Below are 19,059 nucleotides of genomic sequence, written 5' to 3'. Positions count from 1 at the left end.
GCCAGGAGGGAATGTCGGAAATGCTAAAATCCTACAAGTAGGTGGATGAGAGTATTAAAGGGAGGGATTGTAGGGAAGGTAGATGCACTGAGATCATACAAGAAGTTGTTGGGTGGTATTGGAGAACAAGGGGGGATTATTGGAAATGTAGACACGCTGTGGTCATACAAGATAATGGCGGGGAAACAAGAAAGGATTGTAGGAAATGTAGACACGATGAGGTCATAGAAGAAGATGGTGGGTGGTATTGGAGAAAAAGGAGAGTTTGTGGGAAATGTAGACACACTGAGGTCCTTCAAGATAATGGTCGTATAGTACAGTAGTATTTAGGAAAGAGGAGAGATTGAAGGAAATTTAGACACTATGAGGTCATAGAAGAAGATGTGGGTAGAAGTAGGAGGGATTGGGGGAAATGTTGACACGCTGCAGTCAGACAAGAAGATGATGGGTAGTATTGGGGACAGAGGAGGGATTGAAGGAACTATAGACACACTGAGGTCATACAAGAAGGTGACGGGTAGTACTGGGGACAGAGGAGTGATTGAAGGAAATGTAGACACTATGAGGTCATAGAAGAAGATGTGGATAGAAGTAGGAGGGATTGGGGGAAATGTTGACACGCTGCAGTCATACAAGAAGATGAAGGGTAGTATTGGGGAAAGAGGAGTGATTGAAGGAACTATAGACACACTGAGGTCATACAAGAAGATGACGGGTAGTATTGGGGAAAGAGGAGTGATTGAAGGAACTATAGACACACTGAGGTCATACAAGAAGATGACGGGTAGTATTGGGGAAAGAGGAGTGATTGAAGGAACTATAGACACACTGAGGTCATACAAGAAGATGACGGGTAGTATTGGGGACAGAGGAGTGATTGAAGGAACTAGAGACACACTGAGGTCATACAAGAAGATGACAGGTAGTATTGTGGAAAGAGGTGGGTTTAAAGGAAATGTAGACATGTTGAGGTCATAGAAGAAGATGTGGGTAGAAGTAGGAGGGATTGTGGGAAATGTAGACACTCTGTGGTCATAGAAGAAGATGGTGGGTAGTATCGGGGAACTTGGAAGGGTTGTAGGAAACATTTATGTCTTCCATAGCCAGACGGAGGTGATAAAGGGATCGTTCTACGGTAGAAGTCTGTTCTGAAGACCCAGATCATTTTATATAAATCAAACACAGTTCTTGTGTCCTTGTTGTCTCGTGTTGGAAGTCTGATTGTCCCCCTGTGTCCTATGTGGAGACAGTCTAGGATTTCTTTTTCATACCACGTAGTATGTACCAATGGGCGATGAAGATGGGGGGCATTGTCACTAACAGAGCCACAGCGCCCCCAATTAGGGAATTCCTCAAACAGATGAAACACAAAGGCTTATCTACAAGAGACGGGAGAAATCGGAGTGTGAGATATTTTCAAAAGGTAATGTTTGTTCAGCTTCTATCTGTATTAGATGGACAATGACACCAGTCAGAACATGTTACATGTAGACTCACAATGAAGAAACACAAACTGGAAATTATGGACATTTATTTTATTAATCCATGGCAAGCTGGCACTCAGACTCCTTTTGTGCCAAGGCCAGCAATGTGAACCTTACATCCACTTCCCATTATATAACAACCTTCATTTTATCACACTCACCCCCTTTTCAATCCAGTGCTGACTCTACTGTTTGGTGGGTGTCCACCAGAACTTCTAGGGTTTCACCTGGAGTGCCAGTGCCACAACCCAACAGGACACAGCTCCAGTCTTCTGTGTCCCCTGAGCTTCTTAAGCTGCCAAGTGTTCACTGTACTGCCCCTCTGGTGACTCCACTGTAGCTATTTTTGCCCCATGACTCCAGTGATCCTGGAGCATTCTAGAGAGACCTCCATGACACCTGTGTCTCCACATAGAATCTGTTTTGCTCTACAGTTGTCTGGCTTACTACCTTTAGTACCATCTGGATAATCTACCCTCAAACCCATTCCTGAAATCACCAGGACTGCCTCCTCTCAATTAATATGGAACCCCACCCATGAAAAATTTACATCACAATTTCTGTTAAGTGATTGTAAAGTCTAAATGTTTTAGTTTAAATAAAAAAGAGGGTAAACTTACCTGCTTTGTTTATTAGTATTGCACAAGAGCGGTGTCTTACCTCCTCTTCTGTAGTCCCCCGCTGGCACTGTCTGCTCCTCTCCTCCTACAGGGGACCCCATAGCAAGCCGTGCAAAAACAGTCATGGCGAGGACAAAGGACGAGTGGCCAGTATTTCCTGTGGTCTCCCTACAGCTAAACATTTCCTCATTATTGGCCTATCATGCCTTGTTCTGCACTGTGTTGCTGTATGGAGGTGACCATCTTGGTACAGGCAGGGCTTTGCTTCCTCATTTCAAAACTGCCCCCAGATGTCCTCATGACTGGTGGGGAAATGATAGAGATGGAGGAAACAGAGACCCATAGAATGGATGAACCAGAACACATTGGCCCCCTAAAAGACGACGAAGGAAATTTGGCCGCAGAGGACAGAGAAAAGGCACAATTGTTAAATAATTTCTTCTCTTCAGTCTTCACAAAAGAATGGGGGGGGGGGCTACACTAACCCAGCTTGTAAGGCCAAACTAAACAACACACCTCAGGAAGTACCGCCATGGCTAACAGAAGATAGACTTAGAACTAAACTAGAGAAACTTAACATAAATAAATCACCGGGACCGGATGGCTTGCACCCGAGGGTTCTTAAAGAGCTCAGCCGGGTGATTGCCAGACCATTATTCTTGATCTTTAAGGATAGTTTACAGACGGGTATGGTGCCAGCTGATTGGAAAAAAGCCAATGTGGTACCAATATTTAAAAAAGGGGCCGAGATATATCCCGGGTAACTATAGGCCGGTCAGCCTAACATCTGTAGTCTGCAAGATTTTGGAGGGGATGTTAAGGGACCACATACAAGACTTTAGTAATAAAAATGGTATTATTAGTAATAATCGGCATGGATTCATGAAAAATCGTTCTTGTCAAACCAATCTATAAACCTTCTATGATGAAGTGAGCTGCCACCTAGATAAAGGTAAGCCTGTGGATGTGGTGTATCTGGATAAAGGAAGGTCTGTGGATGTGGTGTATCTGGATAAAGGAAGGTCTGTGGATGTGGTGTATCTGGATAAAGGAAGGTCTGTGGATGTGGTGTATCTGGATAAAGGAAAGCCTGTGGATGTGGTGTATCTGGACTTTGCAAAGGCCTTTGACACCGTTCCCCACAAACGCTTACTGTACAAACTAAGGAAGGTAGGTATGGACCATAAGGTGAGTACCTGGATAGAGAACTGGCTCCAGGGGAAAGTCCAGAGGGTGGTGATAAATGGGGAGTACTCAGATTGGGCGGATGTGGAAAGTGGGGTCCCCCAAGGTTCTGTCCTGGGACCAATCCTGTTTAATTTATTCATAAATGATCTAGAGGAGGGGATATCTAGTAAAATCTCAGTATTTGCGGATGATACTAAATTAAGCATGCCAATATCTTCTATGCAGGATGTGGAAACCTTACAAGCGGACCTAAACAAAAATAATGGGGTGGGCAACTACATGGCAGATGAGGTTTAATGTTGAAAAATGTAAAGTAATGGGCATCAGAAACACGAAAGCAAGCTACTCACTTGGGGGGTAACCTCTGGGTGAGTCTAGGATGGAAAAGGACCTGGGGGTACTGGTAGACAACAGGCTTGGCAGTGGCATGCAATGCCAAGCCGCTGTAAGCAAAGCCAACAGAATACTGGGATGTATAAAAAAGGGGATTCACTCCAGAAATAAAGAGATTATTCTCCCTCTCTACAAGACTCTGGTCCGGCCACATCTGGAGTATGCTGTCCAGTTCTGGGCACCGGTCCTCAGGAAGGATGTGCTGGAACTGGAGAGAGTCCAGAGAAGGGCAACAAAAATAATTAGGGGAATGGAGGACATCAGCTATGAGGAAAGACTACAAGCACTGAACTTATTCTCTCTGGAGAAGAGACGATTGAGGGGGGATATGATATCAATGTACAAATACTGTACTGGTGACCCGAGCATAGGGAACAAACTATTCAGAGAAAGGGAATACAATAAGACACGTGGCCACTCACTAAAACTAGAGGAAAGGCGGTTTAACCTTAAAATACGCAGGGGGTTCTTCACTGTGAGAGCGGTAAGGATGTGGAATTCTCTTCCACAAGCAGTCGTATCAGCAGGGAGCATTGATAGTTTCAAAAAACTATTAGATGGGCACCTTAAAGCGGAGTTCCAGCCATTTACTCACCTGTCCAACGGTCCAGCGATGCGGCCACCGGAAGCCTCGATCCTCTCCCTCGGCGCCGGCATCACTGCTGTGGGCACCCGGCTGTTACAGTTTGCGGCTTCACAGCCGGGTACCCACTGCGCATGCGCGAGTCGCGCTGCGCGCCGTGATTGGCCGGCAATCTTCTGGGACCTCTGACGTGTCCCAGAAGATTGCAGGGAGGGAGGGGGAGAGAAGAAATTCCGCTCAGGGCGCCGCGGCGCTCCGAGCGGAAGTGGGAGCGGGTACCTGTCAAAACGAGGTACCCGCTCCCCCCCCCCAAAAAATGACATGCCAAATGTGGCATGTCGGGGGGTCAGGACTCCCTAAAGCGGAAGTTCCACTTTTGGGTGGAACTCCGCTTTAAAGACCACAACATACAGGGGGTATACAATGTACAACATACAGGGGGTATACAATGTACAACATACAGGGGGTATACAATGTACAACATACAGGGGGTACACAATGTACAACATACAGGGGTATACAATGTACAAGATACAGGGGTATACAATGTACAACATACAGGGGTATACAATGTACAACATACAGGGGGTATACAATGTACAACATACAGGGGGTATACAATGTACAACATACAGGGGGTACACAATGTACAACTTACAGGGGTATACAATGTACAACATACAGGGGTATACAATGTACAACATACAGGGGGTATACAATGTACAACATACAGGGGGTATACAATGTACAACATACAGGGGTATACAATGTACAACATACAGGGGTATTCAATGTATGATTAACAGTAGACACACACACACATCATAGGTTTAACTGGATGGACTGATGTCTTTTTTCAACCTCACAAGCTATGTAACTATGTAAGAAGCACTGAGATCCTTGCATGTGTAGCACCCTTGTCTTAATGCAAGGCTGCTGTTAAATTTAGTTTGCTGAGCCTTAACTAGCTTGGCTGTAATTATTCTGTGGTTAATTGGACTTCCCTTCTTAATCTGGTTTGACTGCGTTTCTCCCTTCTGTCAGTAGGTGGCACTGTTGCCTCTGACACTAGTGTGAGAATTACAGTTAAACAAACTGTTAATGTCCATGTGTCTCTCAGCCAATTACAGTGTCACTATGGCATTCTGGGAGATCTTATTTAAAGGATGGGAGGTCCAATAATCGCTCTCTTCCCGCCCGGACCCCCTTGGGGGAGGGTGTGTGCTGCTGTTTGCTGCTGACTAGGCCTGAAGCCTGAGGCCTGGTCAGATACCTGGGATTCTGCTGAGGAGAGCCAGCGACCCACATGGGAAAGATCATCCACAGACATCCAGTAACCTGTGTGAGTAACCTGCTTGTTTCTTATGGAGGACAGCTGTCCAGACAGTACAGACCACAAAAAGGGATTGTGTCTAGTGGAGAGAAGATGTCTCCCAGATCAATCTGAAGCTCATGGATACCTAATGATTCTCAAGGTCTGCTATCCTGTACTGCTTTCTGAATACCTGTCTTTTGCAATGGGAGTCTGCCTAATAGACTGTTCTTAAAGGGTGTCCTGGACCCTACCCCTCTCTCCCCCTGTTTATTCTTGTCCTGTTGAGAAGAAATAAACTATTCCTTTACTTCAGCATAAAAGTGACTGGCGCCCAGCATTTATTTTACCTGCATCACTACCCACCATGCCTGACAATCCACACCCACAGGAGGTATGTAGCCCCTCTCTGCCTCTGAAGGTCATCACTAGGCCCTAGGGGGTTCTGGGGGTCCGCTACACATGGTAGGGCCTCAGGTACAGCTTCCTCTCCAGAAATGAAAACAGTGAGCAGCACAGTAGTGATATCATCAAATCTCACTCCGAATCTAGAGATACCAACAGTCAGAGTCGGCACTGCCTTAGATGATATCACACTGCAGATATACATTGATAAAGCTCAGGGTACAGGAATGTCTAGGCCCAGGAAGTGACCTGATACAAAGAGTGCCTAGGCACAAGAAGTAACCAGCTAGTTCTCAGGAGTATTTGTAGACAAAATGTAGACTTTTTAGGGTACAGCTTGGACACAATTAACATTCCTAAATGTTCCTTATCAAATACCAAATCATCAGTTCAGGTTTACTTATCACAATGTGCATCAAACTTCATCATGGTAACTGCAACACTGACTGTGTATAAGAAATATCACTTCTCACAATCATGGGATACACCCCATTCAAAATGTAAGCTGAATAGGATAGGGTGAGTGTGGAGAAGGACGGGGAGCAGAGTGTGAGTGTGGGGAAGGACGGGGAGCAGAGTATGAGTGTGAGGAAGGACGGGGAGCAGAGTGTGAGTGTGAGGAAGGACGGGGAGCAGAGTGTGAGTGTGGGGAAGGACGGGGAGCAGAGTGTGAGTGTGGGGAAGGACGGGGAGCAGAGTGTGAGTGTGAGGAAGGACAGGGAGCAGAGTGTGAGTGTGGAGAAGGACGGGGAGCAGAGTGTGAGTGTGGGGAAGGACAGGGAGCAGAGTATGAGTGTGAGGAAGGACGGGGAGCAGAGTGTGAGTGTGAGGAAGGACAGGGAGCAGAGTGTGAGTGTGGGGAAGGTCGGGGAGCAGAGTGTGAGTGTGGGGAAGGACGGGGAGCAGAGTGTGAGTGTGAGGAAGGACGGGGAGCAGAGTGTGAGTGTGAGGAAGGACGGGGAGCAGAGTGTGAGTGTGGGGAAGGACGGGGAGCAGAGTGTGAGTGTGGAGAAGGACGGGGAGCAGAGTGTGAGTGTGGGGAAGGACAGGGAGCAGAGTATGAGTGTGAGGAAGGACGGGGAGCAGAGTGTGAGTGTGAGGAAGGACGGGGAGCAGAGTGTGAGTGTGGGGAAGGACAGGGAGCAGAGTGTGAGTGTGGGGAAGGACGGGGAGCAGAGTGTGAGTGTGGGGAAGGACGGGGAGCAGAGTGTGAGTGTGAGGAAGGACGGGGAGCAGAGTGTGAGTGTGAGGAAGGACGGGGAGCAGAGTGTGAGTGTGAGGAAGGACGGGGAGCAGAGTGTGAGTGTGAGGAAGGACGGGGAGCAGAGTGTGAGTGTGGGGAAGGACGGGGAGCAGAGTGTGAGTGTGAGGAAGGACGGGGAGCAGAGTGTGAGTGTAGGGAAGGTCGGGGAGCAGAGTGTATGTGTGGGGAAGGACGGGGAGCAGAGTGTGGGGAAGGACAGGGAGCAGAGTGTGAGTGTGGGGAAGGACGGGGAGCAGAGTGTGAGTGTGAGGAAGGACGGGGAGCAGAGTGTGAGTGTGGGGAAGGACGGGGAGCAGAGTGTGAGTATGGGGAAGGTCGGGGAGCAGAGTATGAGTGTGAGGAAGGACAGGGAGCAGAGTGTGAGTGTGGGGAAGGTCGGGGAGCAGAGTATGAGTGTGAGGAAGGACAGGGAGCAGAGTGTGAGTGTGGGGAAGGACGGGGAGCAGAGTGTGAGTGTGAGGAAGGACAGGGAGCAGAGTGTGAGTGTGGGGAAGGTCGGGGAGCAGAGTATGAGTGTGAGGAAGGACAGGGAGCAGAGTGTGAGTGTGGGGAAGGTCGGGGAGCAGAGTATGAGTGTGAGGAAGGACAGGGAGCAGGGTGTGAGTGTGGGGAAGGTCGGGGAGCAGAGTATGAGTGTGAGGAAGGACAGGGAGCAGAGTGTGAGTGTGGGGAAGGTCGGGGAGCAGAGTATGAGTGTGAGGAAGGACAGGGAGCAGAGTGTGAGTGTGGGGAAGGTCGGGGAGCAGAGTATGAGTGTGAGGAAGGACAGGGAGCAGAGTGTGAGTGTGGGGAAGGACGGGGAGCAGAGTGTGAGTGTGAGGAAGGACAGGGAGCAGAGTGTGAGTGTGGGGAAGGTCGGGGAGCAGAGTATGAGTGTGAGGAAGGACAGGGAGCAGAGTGTGAGTGTGGGGAAGGACGGGGAGCAGAGTGTGAGTGTGAGGAAGGACAGGGAGCAGAGTGTGAGTGTGGGGAAGGTCGGGGAGCAGAGTATGAGTGTGAGGAAGGACGGGGAGCAGAGTGTGAGTGTGGGGAAGGTCGGGGAGCAGAGTATGAGTGTGAGGAAGGACAGGGAGCAGAGTGTGAGTGTGGGGAAGGTCGGGGAGCAGAGTATGAGTGTGAGGAAGGACAGGGAGCAGAGTGTGAGTGTGGGGAAGGACGGGGAGCAGAGTGTGAGTGTGAGGAAGGACAGGGAGCAGAGTGTGAGTGTGGGGAAGGTCGGGGAGCAGAGTATGAGTGTGAGGAAGGACAGGGAGCAGAGTGTGAGTGTGGGGAAGGACGGGGAGCAGAGTGTGAGTGTGAGGAAGGACGGGGAGCAGAGTGTGAGTGTAGGGAAGGTCGGGGAGCAGAGTGTGAGTGTGGGGAAGGACGGGGAGCAGAGTGTGAGTGTGGGGAAGGACGGCGAGCAGAGTGTGAGTGTGGGGAAGGTCGGGGAGCAGAGTGTGAGTGTGGGGAAGGACGGGGAGCAGAGTGTGAGTGTGGGGAATGACGGGGAGCAGAGTGTGAGTGTGGGGAAGGACGGGGAGCAGAGTGTGAGCGTGAGGAAAGACGGGGAGCAGAGTGTGAGCGTGGGGAAGGACGGGGAGCAGAGTGTGAGTGTGGGGAAGGACGGGGAGCAGAGTGTGAGTGTGAGGAAGGACGGGGAGCAGAGTGTGAGTGTGGGGAAGGACGGGGAGCAGAGTGTGAGTTTGGGGAAGGACAGGGAGCAGAGTGTGAGGAAGGACGGGGAGCAGAGTGTGAGTGTGGGGAAGGATGGGGAGCAGAGTGTGAGTGTGGGGAAGGACGGGGAGCAGAGTGTGAGTGTGGGGAAGTACAGGGAGCAGAGTGTGAGTGTGGGGAAGGACAGGGAGCAGAGTGTGAGTGTGGGGAAGGACGGGGAGCAGAGTGTGAGTGTGGGGAAGGACAGGGAGCAGAGTGTGAGTGTGGGGAAGTACGGGGAGCAGAGTGTGAGTGTGGGGAAGGACGGGGAGCAGAGTGTGAGTGTGGGGAAGGACGGGGAGCAGAGTGTGAGTGTGGAGAAGGACGGGGAGCAGAGTGTGAGTGTGTGTTAGGACTGGGAGCAGAGTGTGAGTGTGGAGAAGGACGGGGAGCAGAGTGTGAGTGTGGGGAATGACGGGTAGCAGAGTGTGAGTGTGGAGAAGGACGGGGAGCAGAGTGTGAGTGTGGGGAAGGACGGGGAGCAGAGTGTGAGTGTGGAGAAGGACGGAGAGCAGAGTGTGAGTGTGGGGAAGGACTGGGAGCAGAGTGTGAGTGTGGGGAATGACGGGGAGCAGAGTGTGAGTGTGGAGAAGGACGGGGAGCAGAGTGTGAGTGTGAGGAAGGACAGGGAGCAGAGTGTGAGTGTGGGGAAGGTCGGGGAGCAGAGTATGAGTGTGAGGAAGGACAGGGAGCAGAGTGTGAGTGTGGGGAAGGACGGGGAGCAGAGTGTGAGTGTGAGGAAGGACAGGGAGCAGAGTGTGAGTGTAGGGAAGGTCGGGGAGCAGAGTGTGAGTGTGGGGAAGGACGGGGAGCAGAGTGTGAGTGTGGGGAAGGACGGGGAGCAGAGTGTGAGTGTGGGGAAGGTCGGGGAGCAGAGTGTGAGTGTGGGGAAGGACGGGGAGCAGAGTGTGAGTGTGGGGAAGGACGGGGAGCAGAGTGTGAGTGTGGGGAAGGACGGGGAGCAGAGTGTGAGCGTGAGGAAAGACGGGGAGCAGAGTGTGAGCGTGGGGAAGGACGGGGAGCAGAGTGTGAGTGTGGGGAAGGACGGGGAGCAGAGTGTGAGTGTGAGGAAGGACGGGGAGCAGAGTGTGAGTGTGGGGAAGGACGGGGAGCAGAGTGTGAGTTTGGGGAAGGACAGGGAGCAGAGTGTGAGGAAGGACGGGGAGCAGAGTGTGAGTGTGGGGAAGGATGGGGAGCAGAGTGTGAGTGTGGGGAAGGACGGGGAGCAGAGTGTGAGTGTGGGGAAGTACAGGGAGCAGAGTGTGAGTGTGGGGAAGGACAGGGAGCAGAGTGTGAGTGTGGGGAAGGACGGGGAGCAGAGTGTGAGTGTGGGGAAGGACAGGGAGCAGAGTGTGAGTGTGGGGAAGTACGGGGAGCAGAGTGTGAGTGTGGGGAAGGACGGGGAGCAGAGTGTGAGTGTGGGGAAGGACGGGGAGCAGAGTGTGAGTGTGGAGAAGGACGGGGAGCAGAGTGTGAGTGTGTGTTAGGACTGGGAGCAGAGTGTGAGTGTGGAGAAGGACGGGGAGCAGAGTGTGAGTGTGGGGAATGACGGGGAGCAGAGTGTGAGTGTGGAGAAGGACGGGGAGCAGAGTGTGAGTGTGGGGAAGGACTGGGAGCAGAGTGTGAGTGTGGAGAAGGACGGAGAGCAGAGTGTGAGTGTGGGGAAGGACAGGGAGCAGAGTGTGAGTGTGGAGAAGGACGGGGAGCAGAGTGTGAGTGTGTGTTAGGACTGGGAGCAGAGTGTGAGTGTGGAGAAGGACGGAGAGCAGAGTGTGAGTGTGGAGAAGGACGGGGAATAGAGTGTGAGTGTGGGGAAGGACGGGGAGCAGAGTGTGAGTGTGGAGAAGGACGGAGAGCAGAGTGTGAGTGTGGGGAAGGACTGGGAGCAGAGTGTGAGTGTGGAGAAGGACAAGGAGCAAAGTGTGAGTGTGGGGAAGGACTGGGAGCAGAGTGTGAGTGTGGAGAAGGACGGAGAGCAGAGTGTGAGTGTGGGGAAGGACTGGGAGCAGAGTGTGAGTGTGGAGAAGGACAAGGAGCAAAGTGTGAGTGTGGGGAAGGACTGGGAGCAGAGTGTGAGTGTGGGGAAGGACAGGGAGCAGAGTGTGAGTGTGGGGAAGGACGGGGAGCAGAGTGTGAGTGTGGGGAAGGACAGAGATCACAGTATGTGTGGGGAAGGACAGGGAGGAGAGGTCACTCTCTACTCACCTGGGCAGGAGATTTGGGTGATGTTACTCTTTTTGATACTCAGTGAGTTTTGTACAGAACAGCTGACATTCATTGGGACAGTCTTGAAATCTTCTTTAGTGAAGGAGATATTACGGGAGTGATTTCCATTAAATAATTTCCCATTCACTGTCCAGTTATAAGTGACTTCCTGACCCTTCTCTACCACACAGGAGGCACTGGCACTTCCAGTATTTTGGCAAGAGAAGATCACCATGGGTGTAGAGGGTGGAGCTGAAAAGAAATTGAGGAAACTTACAAAAGGGGAGATGATGAGAAAAGAGAAGAGGAGAAGAAAGGAAATAAAGGTAAAAACAGAAGAGTGCAGAGGCGAGGAGAGGGGAAGAAAGGGGTGAGAGGAGCAAAGTATTGGGAAGGATGAGCAATAATAATGTTACTGCTAGGAAGAAGACAAATTATGCAGTGAGAATGGGGAAGGACAGGGATTAGAGTGTGAATGTGAATAAGGATAAGAGATAGGGCTCAGGTTTTTTGCATTGCATGGTTTGCATGGTATGGGCTTGCTCAGTGTTCATGGATATGCCAAACTATTTGGCTCTTTCACCCACCCAAACCTTTTGATGGAAGCAGCAATTGATTTATTTGTGGTATTACTACCGCGAATAAATGACAAGTTTCTGCTATGCAGGCTGATAGCGTTGTTGGTTGCCAAGGTGCAGGCGGCTGCTGGTGTCCTAACAACCGCTATCCATCTACATGCTGATGGGCATCCCGGGTGAGGTAAGTGTCCATATATGGTCAAGAGCATATTTGTACATAGACATCTGCCAGCTTGTAGTCCCTATGTTGATGTTCAGCTTTGGAGGAGTTTGTCAGGATATGTACCCCTTTTTCATTCATGTAAAAGTCAGCTGAAAATCTGGGATCCCCTTTATTTTATGATTCCCCCCCCCCCCCACATAGCCCTACATCCAGCCAGGGATGTGGGGAAGAATCCCTTATCCTCAGAAACATGGGGACAAGGTGCTATGCTGGGGGGCCCCCCTACCAAGGAACCCTTCATATGAGTGAAGAAATGTCACCAGCACATCACAAAGCTTTATTTTCATTGTCACATGGTAAACATAAGGCAATGTTTTGGAGCCATGCAAGGCCCCTTTATCAGGCAAGTCACTTGCCTGGCGAACTGGGCCCTACGGGGCCCTGAAATTTTGCCTTATGTTTACTACGTGACTTTGAAAATAAAATCTTTGGACCCATTTTGAGGAATCCTTGGTGTGCTGGTAACATTTTTTTACTGGGACTGTCTACGGTTCCTAGCTTGTGGTCAATACAGCACCCAGTAATACTGAATAGCCATTCCCAGGAATGTGTGCATGGGGAATATTATGTTTATTTCTCTATGTTGAGGGCATTTGGCCTTGAATTGTTCAGGGGGAGCACACTCACTGCTGCTCCCTTTCTTAGTCAGCCAGGCTACATGCTTGGATAAGGATTTTGTGTGGTGCTTATTTTTTAGCTGAGGGTATTTTGGGTTTTCAGTGAGATTCTTCCAGTTTTAACTGCTACTGATTTGTTCTGGTCAAATCCTCAGGTCCACTATATTCTGGACTTCTTACAGATCACCCTGAATATTGAACTGAACGTCATCTCTCTGAAAGCACAGATCTCTGCACTCCTCAAAATCTTTGGGTCTGGTATAGGATTTAAGGGGTCCCCACTCTATTTTCCACTTAATTTCCTGATCCTCATCAATAAGGGTCTGGAATTGTATGGAATTTTAGGGGAAACTCTAGGATAAAGGTCTTGTATGGATGTTAAATGATGTCATGGCAGCTTCGTTTACCTAGCGAATGAAGTGACCGGGCTATGTCAATTAATGGTAATTTAGATGGTACTTGCGGAATAACCCAATTGCAGCATGCAGGGGGGTAGTCTCTGCCCTTGCCTTTACCCCAGAGGACCCTACTCTCAGAAACTTGAGGCTGACCCAGGTCATGTGATCTATTTTGTGCTCCTCATAGAACCTAAAAAAGATGTTCTACAGTATGCAAGCAACTTCCCTTAACTTGCTGCTGAAAAGTTGTAGCAATTCCACCTGTTGACTGAACAAGCCTTGGTTCTCTCTTCTTCTCCATCTCAGGATTAGGGATGATCGAACGGTTCGGGTCGACCATCGGTTCGACCCGAACATTGACTGTTCGAGGTTCAGCCAAATTCCGAACTTTTTGCGGAAAAAGTTCGGAATTCGGCAACCAGAACCGACCAAAATGCAATGGGACAGGAACTGGGCTTTAAAAGCCCGTGATTGGACTAGAAACATTAGTAAAAGCCAATTGAGGGGGCAGGAGGATGCTAGGAATGTGATTGGAGTGACTAGGGGGTCCAGAGGCCAATCATTAGTGAATACGCCCCCCCAGTATATAAGATAGCCCCGCCAAATCTCTAACACTGTAAGACAGGGGCCGTGGAAGAGAGTGGAAGCAGTTCTGTTACTCCTGCTGCTCCAGTATCATTTAGTAATTATTAGTGTGAGGAAAGGGATATCTAGTGTAGTTAGGGTACTATATACCACTATAGTTAGATTCAATAGTCTAGTTTCTGTAGGGAAAGTGTTACATGTCAGGGTGACCGTAGTGTAGTGTAGGGTGAACTGACTCTGACTGCTATGCCAGGGTGACCGAACTCATCCATGTCAGGGTGACCGCCATAGAAAAAAGATTTTTTGTATTAGAATTGCAGTAGAGCAGGGTAGTGGCTCCGCTACTTTTACACCTGGCCGTTTTTGTTGCAGGCGTTTATTATGCATTTTTTGGACGTCTTTGGAGGCAGGCATAACATCTGAACTTCTGTATAGGGGTATATACACACACACACATATATGTATATATACACATACACACATATAGGTGTAATAGGAGCGGAGCCACATTCCTTCAAATGATTTAATTAGCGCATGGATAGGATTTCGCTCCTTTCACACCTATATGTGAGTATGTGTATATATACATATATGTGTGTGTGTATATATACCCCTACACAGAAGTTCAGATGTCATGCCTGCCTCCAAAGACACCCAAAAAATGCCCAATGAATGCCTGAAACAAAAACGCCCAAGTGTGAAAATAGCGGAGCCACATCCCTGCTCTACTAAAAATTCTAATAAAAAATATCTTTCTTTTCTGGTTCTGGACATGCTACAGAGCTGAAACTTCACAGGTACACTTTTTAGACCCCCCAGACACTAAATCCAAAGAAATCTCATTTTTTTTTTCAATAATTTTTTCAATAATTGGCTCTCTATCAAAAACGACAATTTTTAAGAACTTTTTTTGTGTGATTAATAGTCCCTGGGGCATGACCCAGAACCCTAGGCACTTTTTAGGGGCATTTATTGGGTTTTAGGGCTTCAAAAAGGTGTTTTTTGATTACCGAAGTTCGGGTCCCATTGACTTCAATGGGGTTCTGGAATCCGGACCCGAACTTTCGGGAAGTTCGGGTGTTCTGGTCGAACTGAACTTTTCAAAAGTTCGATCATCCCTACTCAGGATTAGCGCCTCTATCTCTTAGACAAGATCTTTTGCTGCAGGGTACAATACTGCCCACTTGTATATCTTGCTTTTAGTTAATGGTATAGTCCTTGAGAGGGAAAGGCTAACTAGTCTTGGCTGTTTCTCTAAACTGATATCTATACTCCCAGATGATTGAGCAACCAGCCTAGTTTACTTTGGGTTTTCAGTGAGATTCTTCCAGTTTTAACTGCTACTGATTTGTTCTGGTCAAATCCTCAGGTCCACTACATTCTGGACTTCTTACAGATCACCCTGAATATTGAACTGAACTTCATCTCTCTGAAAGTACAGATCTCTGCACTCCCGGCCTTCTTCAATGTCTTGCTAGGGATTCGCCCAATTCCTTAACGAGGAACTGCATCTTATTGGGATTTATCACTCATTGTGAAGTTCCTTTTCCAGCTCCAGATTGCATTTCTTTCAGTCTAGTATAAGAAAAGACTGATCTCTGAAGACGGCCTTTCTAATGGCTATCACCTCAGCCAGGAAGTTTGCTGAGCTCAGTATTGGGTTACGAGGGAGCTGTGTTTTTAAGTTCAGCCCAGTCTGAGAAGGGCTCATTCCCTTGCTGGGATGTAATCCAAAGTGGTTTAAGCATCCCTTAAAGCGGAGTTCCACCCATTTTTAATACATTGGATTACATCGATGTATGTAATCCCCTTTAAAACGAATTTTACCAATGCAAACTTTTTTCTTTTTTTTTTTGCTAGTAAATACCTTATTTTCTTGTTTATTCCTCCTCTCCTCACTTCCGGGTCCGATCGGCGATTACGTCATTCGGCGATTCGCAGTGTGTGCTGGGATGTATTCCATGCCAGAAATCTTGCAGTATTACCCAGGAGCTGAGCTGTACTGTGTGTATTGAGGCCGTTCTCTTCCCCGCCTTCGCCCCGCCTCCTCTCAGTGAGTTGTACTTTATGTATTGTATTCAGGCCGTTCTCTGCCCCGCCTCCTCTCGGGGTGGAGGCGGGGCAGGTCACGGCATCAATACACACAGTACAGCTCAGCTCCTGGGTAATACTGCGAGATTTCTGGCATGGAATACATCCCTGCACACACTGCGAATCGCCGAATGACGTCATCGCTGATCGGACCCGGAAGTGAGGAGAGGAGGAATAAACAAGAAAATAAGGTATTTACTAGCAAAAAAAAAAAAAGTTTCCATTGGTAAAAGTCATTTTAAAGGGGATTACATACATTTAAAGTTACGAAAATGGGTGGAACTCCACTTTAAGAAAGAAATGCACACGTGGAAAGACTAAGGGTGACCTGTTCCATCTGCTGGATGTCAGGAGGTTACTTTCAATGTACTCAGAAGCTTCATCTTCTATTAGGGATTTAGACCATCTCTTTCACCTTCCCTGGCAGAATAAGAGAGAAGAAAACATCATGTAGAATCATCTCTGGATGGATCATGCTGGTTTGCTAATGAGCTTATAGGACTAAAGGCTTGACTTCTCCAGAAGCAATGACAACAAACTTAACCAAAAGTGTGTGGACTTTGTAGACTCCTTGTCATGGAGCACCAGAAGTAACTGTAGGGTGATGGCATGGTCTTTCACTTGTACCTTTATGGCTCACTAGACACTTTCTCTTTTCTGCATCCCACTCTTGTCTGTGGTGACTTATTGCCCATTCATGAGCTGCCATGGAATTAGTCAGGATAATGGAAATTCCTAGTCAAATACTTACCTCAATTTTCCTTTCTTTATTAACTCAATGGCAACCTAGGATCTCTCCCAGTTTGAAAAGTAGGCTAGTTATTGAACATGTGGTCTGTACCAGTCTCAAATGTATGAGAGTGGGGTGCTACGGAGCAGGAGCCAGGGTAGAGACTACCCATTCATATGCTGCCATTGAGTTAATCAGGGAACAAAAATTACAAAAGAGAATTTTCCATTTTATTTACTTTGTAAATGTCACCTATGCTGCAGAACATTTTGCAGATGAGCCACTTCACAGGCAGGTTTAAAGGTACCCCTCCAAGCATGTTATTTAAAGGAATTTTGTATCTTTAAAATGTTGCACCTTAATCCTAATAGGAACTGTTGAACAGTATTTTTTTTTTTTTTTACATTGCCACATGCCCCCCTGGCAGGGCCCTTTGTTTGACAACCCCTTGCCTATTAACCCTGAAAATGTAAAGAATTAATTTTCAAGACTCACCCCCCATTGACCTCAATGAGGTTCATATCAAATTTTACTTAGACGTGTTGGCTGGACCTGCCCCTGAATCAATTCCAAGCAGATTGCCATGGTCCAGGGTCAGGCTCGGAGATCAGAAGCTATGCCAGTAGAGAGGCTCCCACCAACCAGCAGGATAAGTACACAAGCAGATCACCCTGGTGGATGCCGTGCCCCCCCCCCCCAAGGTGTGGGGCCTGTGCACTAACTGGTGTTCACCAGACCTCCCGATGGTGGAGATCAGTTTAGCTGTGTGTTTGTGTGTTAGTACCAGGTCGTGATCCTCAAGATCGCCGCACCAGGAGGTGAGCAACCCAGGGTCCAGTAGCAGATATAGCAGGTAGGGTCAAGCAGAAGAGTAGTCAGTAAACAAGCCAAAGGTCAGTAAAAAGTAGTTGAAGGTTGGGATCAAGCGGGAGTATATTTTTAGGAACAAGCCAAAAGTCAGTAACAAATAGAAGTGGAGATAAGGACAGCTGCATGTACGGGAAGGAGCAAGATATCAGCTGGAGAGAGCACAATAATCTGGCCATCAGGAAGGGCAGAGACATGGCTTAAGTGTAGAAGTTCAAGAGGGGAGCAAAGAGTTCAAGGTTCACAGAAACAAGAGACAAGGCCAGATTGTCCAAAAAGATGAGACAGGGAGCTGTCCAGCGAAAAGTGCTATGGCCAGACACCACAGAGTTTGCAGGTTCACATCTGGACCTGATACAGATTCACCCATTACTAGTAAGGATAGGGTAAAAAGTGTGAGTATGGAAAAGGACAGTTATCATCCTTTGAGCATGGGGAAGAACAGAGAGTAAGAGGAAAAATGTGACTGTAAGGATGAATAGGGAAGAGTGTGGGGAAGGACAGGGAACCAAGGGAAAGGGTGGGGAAGGACAGGGAACTGAGGGGGAGGGTGGAGAAGGACAGGGAACTGTTGAAGAGCATGGGGAAGGAAAGGGAATTGATGAAGAGCATGGGGAAGGACAGAAAACTGATGAAGAGCATGGGGAAGGAAAGGGAACTGAGGGAGAGTGTGAGGAAGGACAGGGAACTGAGGGAGAATGTGAGGAAAGACAGGGAACTGAGGGAGAGCGTGGTGAAGGACATGTAACTAAAGAAGAGGGTGAGGAAGGTCAGGGAACTGAGCAAAAGTATAGGGAAGGACAAGGAACTGAGGAAGATCATAGGAAAGGACAGGGAATGGAGGGAGAGAGTGGGGAAGGACAGGGAACTGTGGAAGAGTGTGGGGAAAGACAGGGAACTGATGAAGAGAGTGGGGAAGGATAGGGAACTGAGGGAGAGTGTGGGGAAGGACAGGGAACTGAGGGAGACCATGGGGAAGGACTGGGAACCGTGGTAGAGTGTGAGGAAGGACAGGGAACTGAGGGAGAGTGTGAGGAAGGACAGGGAACCGTGGTATAGTGTGGGGAAGGACAGGGAACACAGTGTGAGTGTGGGGAAGGACAGGGAACAGAGGTCACTCTCTACTCACCTAGGCAGAAAATGTTGGTGTTGTTGCTCTCTTTCTTGCTCATTGAGTTATTTACAGAACAGCTGACATTCACAGGGCCAGAGATGAATTCTTCATTAATAATGGTGATATTACGGGAGTGATTTCCATGAAGAAATTTCCCATTTACTGTCCAGTTATAAGATAAATCCTCATTCTCCTCCTCATTCTCCTCTAACACACAGTAGACACTGGCACTTCCATTATCATTGCAAGAGGCATTCACACGGAGTGCAGAGAGGGGATCTGAGGAGACATCCAACACATTTACCTTACAGGCTGCATCCTATAAACACATTATATGTCCATCACCTGCTGTCTGGATCTTAGTATGTGATAACCAGTACCTGGCTTGTTGGATCGGAGCCAAGGTCACATATGGATAGAGCTCTTTAATGATTGGCACAGTTTCTCCATCATCAATGCTATCACATGTTGTCCAAAGGCTTGTGGATCGGGAGTCTGTACTACTGGACCTTGGGAAGTTTGATGATATTTCAGACTTAATCCCACCTCTAATTGTGGAGACTTGGGTGGCAATGTATTGAAAAATCTCCTGATATCTTGCCTGAGAGAGGTTCAGACTCGACTTCAGGCTTCCTGGGTTCCAATGATTTGTAGTCTCACTTAGCAACATCATATAACGATATTCTTTAAACCAAAACTCCTAACCA

The 19,059-nt window shown here is 48.5% G+C and overlaps 1 protein-coding gene across 3 annotated transcripts in view; it reads right to left on the bottom strand.

The window, feature by feature from the left end:
• Nucleotides 1-888: 888 nt before the first annotated feature.
• Nucleotides 889-19,059, bottom strand: part of LOC309547115 (cell adhesion molecule CEACAM2-like) — a 78,980-nt gene continuing 60,809 nt past the window's right edge. For 2 of the 3 annotated variants that reach the window (XM_082246903.1, XM_082246904.1), the window contains exons 6-8: nt 18,368-18,631; nt 11,150-11,401; nt 889-1,379 (exon numbers count right to left, since the gene is read on the bottom strand). In XM_082246903.1, the coding sequence (XP_082103029.1) occupies nt 1,252-1,379; nt 11,150-11,401; nt 18,368-18,631 (644 nt within the window). In that variant the 3' untranslated portion in view covers nt 889-1,251. The remainder of the gene's footprint in view (nt 1,380-11,149; nt 11,402-18,367; nt 18,632-19,059) is intronic. The other variant, XM_082246905.1, reaches the window with a different exon arrangement.

The sequence above is a fragment of the Pelophylax lessonae genome, assembly GCF_965119305.1.
Source record: "Pelophylax lessonae genome assembly, chromosome: 2".
Lineage (NCBI taxonomy): Eukaryota > Metazoa > Chordata > Amphibia > Anura > Ranidae > Pelophylax > Pelophylax lessonae.
This window is presented reverse-complemented; position numbering and strand designations above follow the sequence as displayed.